General features: G+C 42.4%; 1 protein-coding gene across 1 annotated transcript; it reads left to right on the forward strand.

Moving 5' to 3' along the window:
* The first annotated feature begins 1,096 nt into the window (after nt 1-1,096).
* LOC123450895 (serine/threonine-protein kinase SAPK4-like) lies at nt 1,097-2,456 on the forward strand. Its single transcript, XM_045127939.1, has 6 exons — nt 1,097-1,239; nt 1,305-1,356; nt 1,672-1,773; nt 1,877-1,930; nt 2,091-2,173; nt 2,450-2,456. The coding sequence occupies exons 1-6, from the start codon at nt 1,097-1,099 to the stop codon at nt 2,454-2,456; spliced, it is 441 nt and encodes a 146-aa protein (XP_044983874.1).
* Nucleotides 2,457-11,750: the final 9,294 nt, after the last annotated feature.

The raw sequence follows: 11,750 nt of genomic DNA on the forward strand, positions 1-11,750 counted from the left end.
ACTTGAAACATCTACATCATCAATTACTCTGCATTATAATTAAGCTTTTCCAGTCACGAATTACATAATTTGGATAACACACTTTAACTTCACATAGCCCATTATCTCTGACGAAAAAACGTGTATTATAGCATCAGATTCGTAATGTGAGTATTTGGCTCCGAGCCGTCCAAATTTTAGGAAGAAGTCAAATTTGAATACACAATTCTTCTCCTGGGGAGAGTAAATCGACACATACTCATGTAAATTGACAAAAAGATGACAATACTAGAGATCTACTGTAGAATATGGGTGCCTAGAACACCTAGCAGTAACCAATACATAGAAATCAAGATGAAATAGTCACCCACCCACAAAACATGAGGTAAGACACATGATTTTATTCCAGAGTGACTGAAACTGGTGAAAAGATTGCAACAAAATGCACTAAATACTAAACGCTAACAATAAATCATTGTACAGAGCACCCCTAAACGTCTTGCTACATAGTCGAATTAATCAACAATCCAACCTAAACCTGTGGAATGTACAGTAGCTGAATACTTATTGGAAACAAACTTATGCGACACAGCACATCAAAGCATGAACCTAGCCACTAAGAAGAGATCTAAGATGGCCATATAAAGTGCAAATTAATTAATTCCTATTTTTACTCATGGGGCTTCCTCCACACTATTCTTCATGTATAATATGCTAACTAATCTAACGTGGCTTTTTTGCGAAAAAGTCCCTCCGTTTCCGAGTATTCAACCCGCAGTCCCTGATTAAGTGAAAACATGTTTTAGATTTGCAAGAAAGCCCCTCGCCCCCAGATCGGATCCGCCCCACCGCCGCGAGGGCCGCCCCGAGCCAGCCACCCCCGCGCCTCCTCCGCCCCACTGCCCCTCCTCGCCCCCGGATCGGATCCGCCCCACCGCCACCAGGGCCGCCCCGCGCCTCCCCCGGCCTCCTCTGCCCCACTGCCCCTCCTCTCCACCGAGCGGCTCCTCCTAGGACCCGGCCATAGTCCCGCTTGCCACCACGTCGGCGACCGGCGATGACGACTGCCACGGCGACGGAGACGGCTGCGGCCCTGAATGAGGGCGCCCGCGCCGGGATGGACAAGTACGAGGAGGTGCGGGACATCGGGTCGGGAAACTTCGGGGTGGCCCGGCTGATGCGCAACCGCGAGAACGATGGGCTCGTCGCCGTCAAGCTCATCGAGCGCGGCCACCGGGTCGGCCTCCTCGTTCTCCTCAACAATTAATCGATTCGTGGTTGCTCCGATCCGGGGTTCGGTTTGGGCCCGCGTTCCAATCCGTCCTGATCTTCAACCACTGCTCCCTTCTGCACCCCAACATCATCCAGTTCATAGAGGTGCGTCTTCCGGTCTTCCCTCCCTTCGGCACCCCAACATCATCCAGTTCATAGAGGTGCGTCTTCCGGTCTTCCCTTCAGACTTCTCGAAAGGGAGCAGCGAGCTGTAAACTGTTTACTACTGTATCTGCCTTGTCCCTTTGTGTTTAATCTGCTGCGCTGTTACTGGACGGAAACATTTTTTCACTAGAGTTTGGACGGCGGCGTGAATAACTGCCAGGGCAAAAATTTCGATTCTTCTCCACTACTTCGTCACCAAGGTGTTTCCTTTCCTATCTCAAACTGACAATCGCAAGTGCTTGAAAAATTCGACAGGTGATCCTCACACCGACACATCTTGCAATTGTGATGGAGTACGCGGCCGGCGGCGAGCTCTTTGATCGAATCGTTGATCGTGGGCAGTTCAGCGAGGAGGAGGTCACGATTTACAACCCTTCTTTCTATCTTCTTTCCCCAGCACAATTTCGAAATCCAGAGTGAAATTTGATGTTGAGCGTTCTCCCCCCTCTGATTGCTGCAGACCACATATTTCTTCCAGCAGTTGATCTGCGGCGTAAGCTACTGCCATCACATGGTATGGAGAAGCAATAAATTACTCTCATACTAGTTGGACATCAAGCAAGTTACAGTTCACATCTTTCTTTGAGTAGAAGATCCCAGCGCTGATTTTTCAAATAAATGTGAGTGGGACCTGAAAATAAGCTAAATGTTGCAATCACTTTACTGCTTGCCAGCAAATATGCCATAGGGATTTGAAGCTGGAGAATGTTCTCTTGGATGGCAGCCTAGCTCCGCGGCTCAAGATATGCGATTTTGGGTTTGTTGTGCTACTTTGCCCGTTTTGCTTTAATGATTCGACATGCCTACCATGGTAAATATCAGTATATCTCTTAGTATATTACGAACTATTGACCTGATATTTCCGATGAAGCCAAAAATTCCCATTCATTGCTACTTGACAATCAACTTGTTATATGACATCCAGAAAACTAATGTTCTTGAATAAGTGGAGCTACTCTATTCAGAGCCCATCAATTATAAACCGCTTCCTTGTAAAATGTTTCTATTAAAACTGGTATTCATCACATTGCAGCCACTGAGTCACATAGGATCTGCCTCCATCTAACGTGATCATAAATGCTGAATTTTACTTATGTTAAGATGAACTCTCTTCAAAACTGACAATCTATTTGGTAAAACCAACATTCTTATTTCCCCACTTGCCACATTGTACGTTGTAGTTACATTTGCGTGATTTCTATGTGTCGGCCAGACATCACAAGACAATATGCTAAAATTGAAATAATTACAAAAGTCTTTTGAAGGAACATCATAGATGTAGAGGATGGTCTCTTTACCTTACATTTTTATGTCGGCTTTCTACCTCTCACAGGATAAATGCTCAACTCCATCTGTTCACATCCTTTCTGCCTTATATTTATCTATATTTTAAGATGAGTATCTTGATTGCGATAGAAATGAACAGTATGATTGCACAGATATAATGTCCTTTTACCTTTGTCTATGTATTTTGACTCGCCGAACTGGTTTGCATTGCCATTTTGAGCTCATAACTTATCTGTTAATTGGTTAAAATGTGAACTGAAAAGTGATCATGTTGATAATTCAGTAAAATTAAGACTTAGTTTCTTGCAGTTGCAGTAATAAAGATAGTAACTTGACGACCTGTGTCAAGAAAAATGGTACTTTGTCATTTGCTGCAGCTTGATGATTGGCGTGAAATAACAATAAAGTGAAAAATGATTGAATATCTCTATCTATTTTTTTTACGTGCGACTTGTGCATGGTTTTGGGTTATATAAAAACATTTGGTTGTGGTCATATTGTGGTCGCTACCTCCAATCTGCATATGATGATACAATTCACCCAATGCTTATAGCTTGACATAGATGTTATCCTGTTGATGTTCCAGTGGGAACCCCTTTCATGTTTTGGTATGTGCTAGCATATATATTTTCAGGAAACAGTGCTTGGAATGAACTTTGTGCTAATTTTAGGTCACCTTCCCATCATATTCCCGGCGACAAGGAGGGATTCCGGCTGGAGAGGCATGTGACGGAGGAGTTGAATATTGCATATGCATACCATGAATTTACCAGCCTGGAGAATGAAGAGATCTTCAAATGGTTCGATTCCCATATGGATCACAAGATTTGAAGGCGCATCATTTCTAGATGGCCAGCTTGACGTCGGATTTTTCATGGAGTGTTGCTGGTTTTTAGAGGATGCACCATTATGATTCATCGGAGGTGGAAAGAAAGCAGTATATTCTTATCCTCAAAGCTTGTAGCTTAACATACCCACTTATGGAATATAGTTTCTCATAGGGTCATGTTTTCCTTTGCTATTGTGTTTACTGCCGTATTGGTGCCACACGCAAATGGGTGAACTGCCCTCATTGTTGTTACTGTTGTAACTCATCCCACAGAAATTAAAACTTTTAAATAAACTCCTTCCGTCCAAAAATAGATGCCTTACATTTAACATCATAATTAACATTTATTAAAATTGATGCCGCATAATAGCAAAACAAGTAGATTTTGCATTTTTTTCTAGCCCGGTGCAACGCACGGGCATTGTAACTCATCCTACAGAAATTAAAACTTTAAAAGAAACTCCTTCCGTCCAAAAATAAATGTCTTACATTTAACATTATAATTAACATTTATTAAAATTAATGCCGCATAATGGCAAAACAAGTAGGTTTTGCATTTATTTCTAGCCCGGTGCAACGCACGGGCATTTGTACTAGTTTTGGCCAAAGCAATAATAGAGAAGGAAAAGGAAAAAAAGCAGGAGGTGGACAAGATAGGAAGGAGTCCTCCACCAAACCGAATTGGAGGAGGACTCCTCCCTCCTTGCCTCGGCCGAAGGCTCCTCCTTGGAGTAGGAGGCAAGCCACCCACCCCTTGGTTCCTCCTATATATAGTGGAGGGTTTTAGGGTTTTGCACCTCAAGCCTTTGTGCAGCCCTCTCTCCCTCCACTACTTCGCGACACCTCATAGTTAGATCGGCACGGCACGGCCAAGCCATGCCCGAGTAGCTACACCATTATCACCGCCACGCCGTCATGTTGCCGGAGAATTCAGCTACCTCTTCGTCACTCTTGCTGGATCAAGAAGGGGGAGATCGTCATTGAGCTGTATGTGTGCTGAACGCGGAGCTGCCGTCCGTTTGATGCTAGATCGGAACGGATCGTGGGACGATGGTGATTTGGATCGCGAAGACGTTCCACTACATCAACCACATTTATTAACGCTTCCCGCTTAGTGATCTACAAGGGTATGTGGATCCGATCTCCCTCTCGTAGATGATCATCGCCATGATAGGTCTTTGTGTGCGTAGGAAATTTTTTGTTTCCCATGCAACGTTCCCCAAGACTGGCATCATGATCTAGGATCATGCGTAGATGATATGTCGAGTAGAACACAAAAGAGTTCGTGGGCGTTGATGTTCAATTTGCTGCCCTCCTTACTCTTTTCTTGATTCAGCGGTATTGTTGGATCGAAGTGGACCGGACCAAGTTTACTTGTACGCTTACGGAAGACCGGTTTCATCGACTGACATGCAACTTGTTGCATAAAGATGACTCGTGGGTGTCTATTTCTTCAACTTTAGTTGAATCAGATTTGACCGAGGCGTTCTTTGGATAAGGTTAAATAGCAATGTGCATATCACCGTGGTGGCTTTGCGTAAGTAAGATGCGATCATACTAGATACCCATAGCAGCCACTTAAAACATGCAACAACAAATTAGAGGATGTCTAACTTGTTTTTGCAGGGTATGCTTGTGATGTGATATGGCCAAAGACATGATATGATATATTGGATGTATGAGATGATCATGTTTGTAATAGTTCAATATCGACTTGCAGGTCATCGACGGCAACCGGCAGGAGCCATAGGGTTGTCTTTGAATTTATTTTGCGCTTGCAGATGCTCTTGCTATATCGCTAGGCAGTAGCTTTAGTAGTAACATCATAGATAGCATGACAACCTTGATGGCAGCACAATGATGGAGATCATGGTGTGGCGTCGGTGACGATGGAGATCACGTCGGTGCTTTGGTGATGGAGATCAACAAGCACATGTTCATGGCCATATCATGTCACTTATGATTTGCATGTGATGTTAATCCTTTTATGCACCTTCTTTTGCTTAGAACGATGGTAGCATTATAAGGTGATCCCTCACTAAAATTTCAAGATAAAATTGTGTCCTCCCCGACTGTGCACCATTGCGACAGTTCATCGTTTCGAGACACCACGTGTTGATCGGGTGTGATAGACTCAACATTCACATACAACGGGTGCAAAACAGTTGCACACGCGGAACATTCGGGTTAAACTTGACGAGCCTAGCATGTACGGACATGGCCTCGGAACACAAGAGACCAAAAGGTCGAGCATGAATCATATAGTTGATATGATCAACATGGATATGTTCACCACTGAAACTATACTCAACCCACGTGATGATTGAACTTGAGTTAGTGAACTTAGATCATGCGACACTCGAATGACTAGAGGGATGTCTATTTGAGTGAGAGTTTATTAGTAATATGATTAGATAAACTCAATTGTATTGAACATAGTCTAAGTAATCTTTGCAAAATTTTATGTTGTAGATCAATGGCTGATGCACTAGCAACCCTAAATTTTAATACGTTCCTAGAAAAAGCTAAGCTGAAAGATGATGGAAGTAACTTTGTTGACTGGGCTCGAAATCTGAGGCTTATCCCCAAGCTGGCCAAAAGCAATATGTGCTTGATGCTGCGCTAGGTAATGCACCACCCGCTACGGCAACCCAAGATGTTTTGAACGCTTGGCAAGCGCGTAAGGATGACTACTCACTAGTTCAATGTGCAGTTTTGCATGGATTAGAACCGGGACATCAAAGACGTTTTGAACGTTATGGAGCATATGGGATGTTTCAGGAGTTGAAGTTTATCTTTGAGAAGAATGCCCGGATCGAGAGGTATGAGACCACCGATAAGTTCTATGCTTGCAAAATGGAGGAGAATTCATGTGTTAGTGAACACGTGCTCAAAATGTCTGGGTACTCTAACCGTCTAGCTGAGCTGGGGATTGAACTCCCGCAAGAAGCTATCACTGATAGAATTCTTCAGTCACTGCCACCTAGCTATAAGAGCTTCATGTTGAACTATAACATGCAAGGGATGAATAAGTCACCCAGCGAGTTATTTGTGATGCTGAAAGTCGCTGAGTCAGAAATCCTGAAAGAATATCAAGTGTTGATGGTCAATAAGACCACTAGTTTCAAGAAAAATGGCAAAGATAAGAAGGGTAACTCCAAGAAGAGTGGCAAGGCTATTTCCCCTCCGATGAAGAAACCCAAGGCTGGACCTAAGCCGAAAACTGAGTGCTATTATTGCAAGGGGACTGGTCACTCGAAGCGCAACTGATCCAAGTATCTGGCCGATAAGAAGGCGGTCAACGCCAAACAAGGTATATATGATATACATGTTATTGATGTGTACCTCACCAGCTCTCATAGTATTTGATACCGGTTCTGTTGCTCACATTTGCAACTCGAAACAAAAACTGCAGAATAAACGAAGGTTGGCGAAGGATGAAGTGACGATGCGCGTGGGAAATGTTTCCAAGGTTGATGCAATCACCGTCGGCACGGTCTCACTTTAGTTACCATCGAGATTAGTGATGAACTTAAATAATTGTTATTTAGTTCCTGCGTTGAGCATGAACATTATATTTGGATCTTGTTTATTGCGAGATGGTTAGTCATTTAAGTCAGAAATAATGGTTGTTCTATTTATATGAGTAATATCTTTTATGGTCATGCATCCAATGTGAGTGGTTTGTTCATATTGAATCTCGATTGTGATGACACTCATATCCATAAAATTGAGACCAAAAGATGTAGAGTTAACAATGATAGCCGCACTTTCTTGTGGCACTCCCGCTTAGGTCATATTGGTGTTAAGCGCATGAAGAAACACCATGCTGATGGACTTTTGGAGTCACTTGATTTTGAATCACTTCTATTCAAAAGTTCAAAACTCCATGCTCCACCCCTATTCAGAAGTAATTTAGTGATCGAATAGAAGTGCAAAAAAATCAGAACTTTCTAGAATAAAAAAAGTTTGGCCAAAGAATGATTCCCGTGGACTTTAAAGCAAAAAAAAAAACTTATGCTTGTATGTTTTTGTACGAGTGCAATACTTCAAAGTACCGTATCTAGCTTTTTCTTACAAGTACTGTATCTTGAATTCTTTTTTTGTGAGTGCCGCGACACTTCCCTGTTTAATTTTTTATATGATGGTAAAAATCGATCATGTTCAGCTCCATAAAAATTTCAGGACTTCATTTATTTTACTCGAACTAATAAATTATTTTGAATATAGCGAGGTGTGTCAGCTGAGTGATCCTATGCATTTTTGGTGGTGAGAGCTTCTACAGTCACATAACCCTAATCCGGCCGCTAAAATGTATGTTACCTCTTAAATTATACAACGGTACATCATTTACTAAACTCCAACACTACTGCAGAAATGCCTAAAAGTGAAGGGTGGGAAAAGCCCAACAATGAGTCGCAAGGCTCTCACGTCATGCCCGCCACAACACTTGGTGTTGCCCGTCACATGATTTGTGTGTTCCTGTGGCGCCTATTTTCTATTGCTCGCTAATGCTATTGCTGCAAACCGAGATGATTGAATTACAACATATTGCACCTGGATCATATCATCATATTGCATTTGATATATAAATTCTGGTTTGAACCTTGATCCACATACACGGACTACATTACAATGATTTTAGATTAATGAAATTTTAAAAGTAGTAGTTATAAAGAATAACAAGTGCATTACAATAATTAATAAGAATATATATTTGTGAAATGAGTGTCGGCAGATGTTCAACACGTAGACCGTTATAGAAGCTGCACATACTATATGAATTAGTACTTGATGGAACGAACGGGGACCAACGGGCCTCTTGCTCAAGAATTGGAGATTTTGCCTCTCGAAGAGCCCATTGCACAACCTCAGCGGAGGTGGGTGCTACTTCTCAAACTACAACGCCAGAAATTGACACGTTGACGGAGACTTGCTTGCGTTGGTTTTTTCCTTGAAGAGGAAAGGGTGATGCAGCACAGGAGTAGTAAGTATTTCCCTTAGTTTGAGAACCAAGGTATCAATCTAGTAGGAGAATCTCGTCAAGTCCAGAGTACCTGCGCAAACACAAAAGAGTTTGCACCCAACGCTATAAAGGGGTTGTCAATCCCTTCAAGATTGATTACAAAGTGAGATCTGAAGGCGGAAAGTGCAACGAAGTAAAAGTGTAAGGCTGAAAATATGGTGTGAAGTAGACCCAGGGGCCATAGTGTTCACTAGAGGCTTCTATCAAAATAGCAAATATTACGGTGGGTGAACAAATTACTGTCGAGCAATTGATAGAACCGCGCAAAGTCATGACGATATCTAAGGCAATGATCATACATATAGGCATCACGCCGGAACAAGTAAACCGATACTTTCTACATCTACTACTATTACTCCACACATCGACCGCTATCCAGCATGCATCTAGTGTATTGAGTTCATGACGAGCAGAGTAACGCCTTAAGCAAGATGACATGATGTAGATGGATAAACTCAAACCAATGATGAAAACTCCATCTTTTTATCCTTGATGGCAACAACACGATGCGTGTCTCGCTACCCCTTCTGCCACTGGGTGAGGTCACCGCACGGTATGAACCCAAAACCAAGCACTTCTCCAATTGCAAGAATCATAGATCGAGCTGGCCAAACAAAAGCCACAACTCGAAGAGAATTACAAGGATATGAAATCATGCATATAAGATATCAGAAGAAACTCAAATAAGATTCATAGATAATCTAATCATAAATCCACAATTCATCGGATCTCGACAAACACACCGCAAAGAAGATTACATCTGATAGATCTTCATGAAGATCATGGAGAACTTTGTATTGAAGATCCAAGAGAGAAAAGAAGCCATCTAGCTACTAGCTATGGACCCGTAGGTCTATGGTGAACTACTCACGCATCATCGAAGAGGTCATGGTGTTGATGAAGAAGCCCTCCATATCCGAATCCCCCCTCCCGCAGGGCACCAGAACGTGCCCCAGATGGGATCTTGCGGAGACAGAAGCTTGCGGCGGCAGAAATGTGTTTTCATGGCTCCCCTGATTTTTTCTGGGATTTTAGGGAATATATACGTGTTAACCATCGCGCGATCCTGACCTCAACACAAATGATGACAATCAATAGATCAATTATGCTCCGACTTCCTAACATAGTGGTTCACCATACGTGCATGTTACGAGAATCACTAACTTCAACACAAGTATTTCTAGATTCACAACACCCTACTAACATAACTCTTTAATATTACCAAATCCATGTCTCAAAACTAATTGAGAGGAATCAAACTTTTCTTTTTACTCAATGTACATGAAGATGGAAGTTTTTGTATCCTCTTTGGGTACCTATCACCTTTGGGACTACTTTCATAGCAAAAACCAACTACCAAGTCACGCACTGCCGTGCTCTAAAAGATCTATGTGAAGCACATAGAGCAAAATTATTTAGCTCAAAAGATATAAGTGAAGCACAATGAGCATTCTAGCAAATTCACTACAAGAATACCCCCTACAAAGCAACATATATTGTGCAACGTTTTGATTATATGTTGCAAAATTTACAATAGATACACATATAAGGGTAGTTGGATATGCGTTGTATTGCAGCTCGTGACCCATTGCATCCGACCACACAATGCCTAGTAAAGCCCAAGGCACTAACCTAGCCTCTTGTCTAGCCCAACCCAAGTTGGCTTACACGATTAATCTAGGTCGTCCCCTTTCTCCGGCTTCCCCAATTCCTCTCGAGCCCTCCCACACCGGCCGCCGCCCTCGTCAGTCGTTGCCATTCCTTTGTGCGGTTGCGACCTACCTGCATCCAGGCGCGCCTCTCCTCACCATTTCCCTGCGAGTCTGCGATCCTCCGTCATGGAGACCCGTCCTTCGTCACCACCCCGCGACTCTGCATCCCGGTGCGCTGCCCCTCGTCACCGCTCTGCTGCGACCAACGACGAATCCAAGGTACGGCCATGACAAGAACACACAACCGCATCCCTAATTCAACATCTGTAGCCCCTCGGGGTACCAATGCATCATCCACGTCTGTGGCCACATTCGTCCTCCGCCGGTGCTCCTGATCCCCCTAATTGTTCTTCACTATTCACGTGTCGACCATGTAAAACGATCCAGGCAGCCTATGTCTGATCCCTTCCCCACAATCTTTCAATATCCACTTTCCCAACGACGCCGTAAGCCATCTTGGCTGACGAGGACGTCCATGGCCGACCAAAACTTCAGTTTGTATCTGATTGGACAACCTCTATTGTGGATGAAGTTGCCGAGAAGAGGAATAATTGTAGACTAGTCACAGGTAAGCACGGAGCAAGAAGAGATAATGTTTTTGCTTTTGACGATTTTTATGTTGTTTTGTGCTACTGTAATCTGAGACGTACAACCTAAAATTCCGTTTTGGGAGATACTGATGATGTGCTTTGTTTAGTTTCAGACCTCTACTTGGTATATAATGAGATGTTGATGATGTGCGTTCTTTAGTTTCAAACATTTGAAGTTACATATTACTTGGATGGCTAAGATTTGTTGGTGCTATATACAACCAATGAGTCGTTCTTTAATTTCAGACAACTAAGTTCAGATGGAATTTCTTTGATTGTATTGTTGCAGGCAGGGAGGTATATGCATCACGAGGTTAAGGTGGCGCCGTAAAAGTATTTATTTGAAGCTACACGCGAGATCAAAAAATGATCCTAAGTTAAGCTCTTTCCTCATATTTATTTCTACTTGGTTTTTTTTAATGTCGTTCTTTTGTTATTAAGAACATATTTGTGTTGATTTCTTAATAAGTCCATGCATTTAGTGTATGGAGCTAGAACTTGCTTAGGAAGAACTGTTTTGTAATTAAGATCTGGTTTTTGCAATTCGCTGACTGAATCCATGATACTAAATTGTATGTTACTATAGTTCTATATATATATATATATATATATATATATATTATACACAGACGTGCAGTTACTAGGCACGCACTGTGAGCAGATAAGCTAGTCTCCATTTCTTTCATTAAGCACAAAATATGACCTTGCATACATGTACTTCTATAATCATGCAATCGAACATATACTAAAGGAAAGACTCATGCTGTATGCTTCTGATTTATTTTGAAACTGTGTAACCTCTTTGCCATAATTATTCTTTTTCACATAATAGGGAAATATCTTTAGCAAAAAAAGGAAGCTCACTGAGCAGGTCATTACAGATTACCTCA

This window comes from Hordeum vulgare, chromosome 4H, assembly GCF_904849725.1.
Source record: "Hordeum vulgare subsp. vulgare chromosome 4H, MorexV3_pseudomolecules_assembly, whole genome shotgun sequence".
NCBI lineage: Eukaryota > Viridiplantae > Streptophyta > Magnoliopsida > Poales > Poaceae > Hordeum > Hordeum vulgare.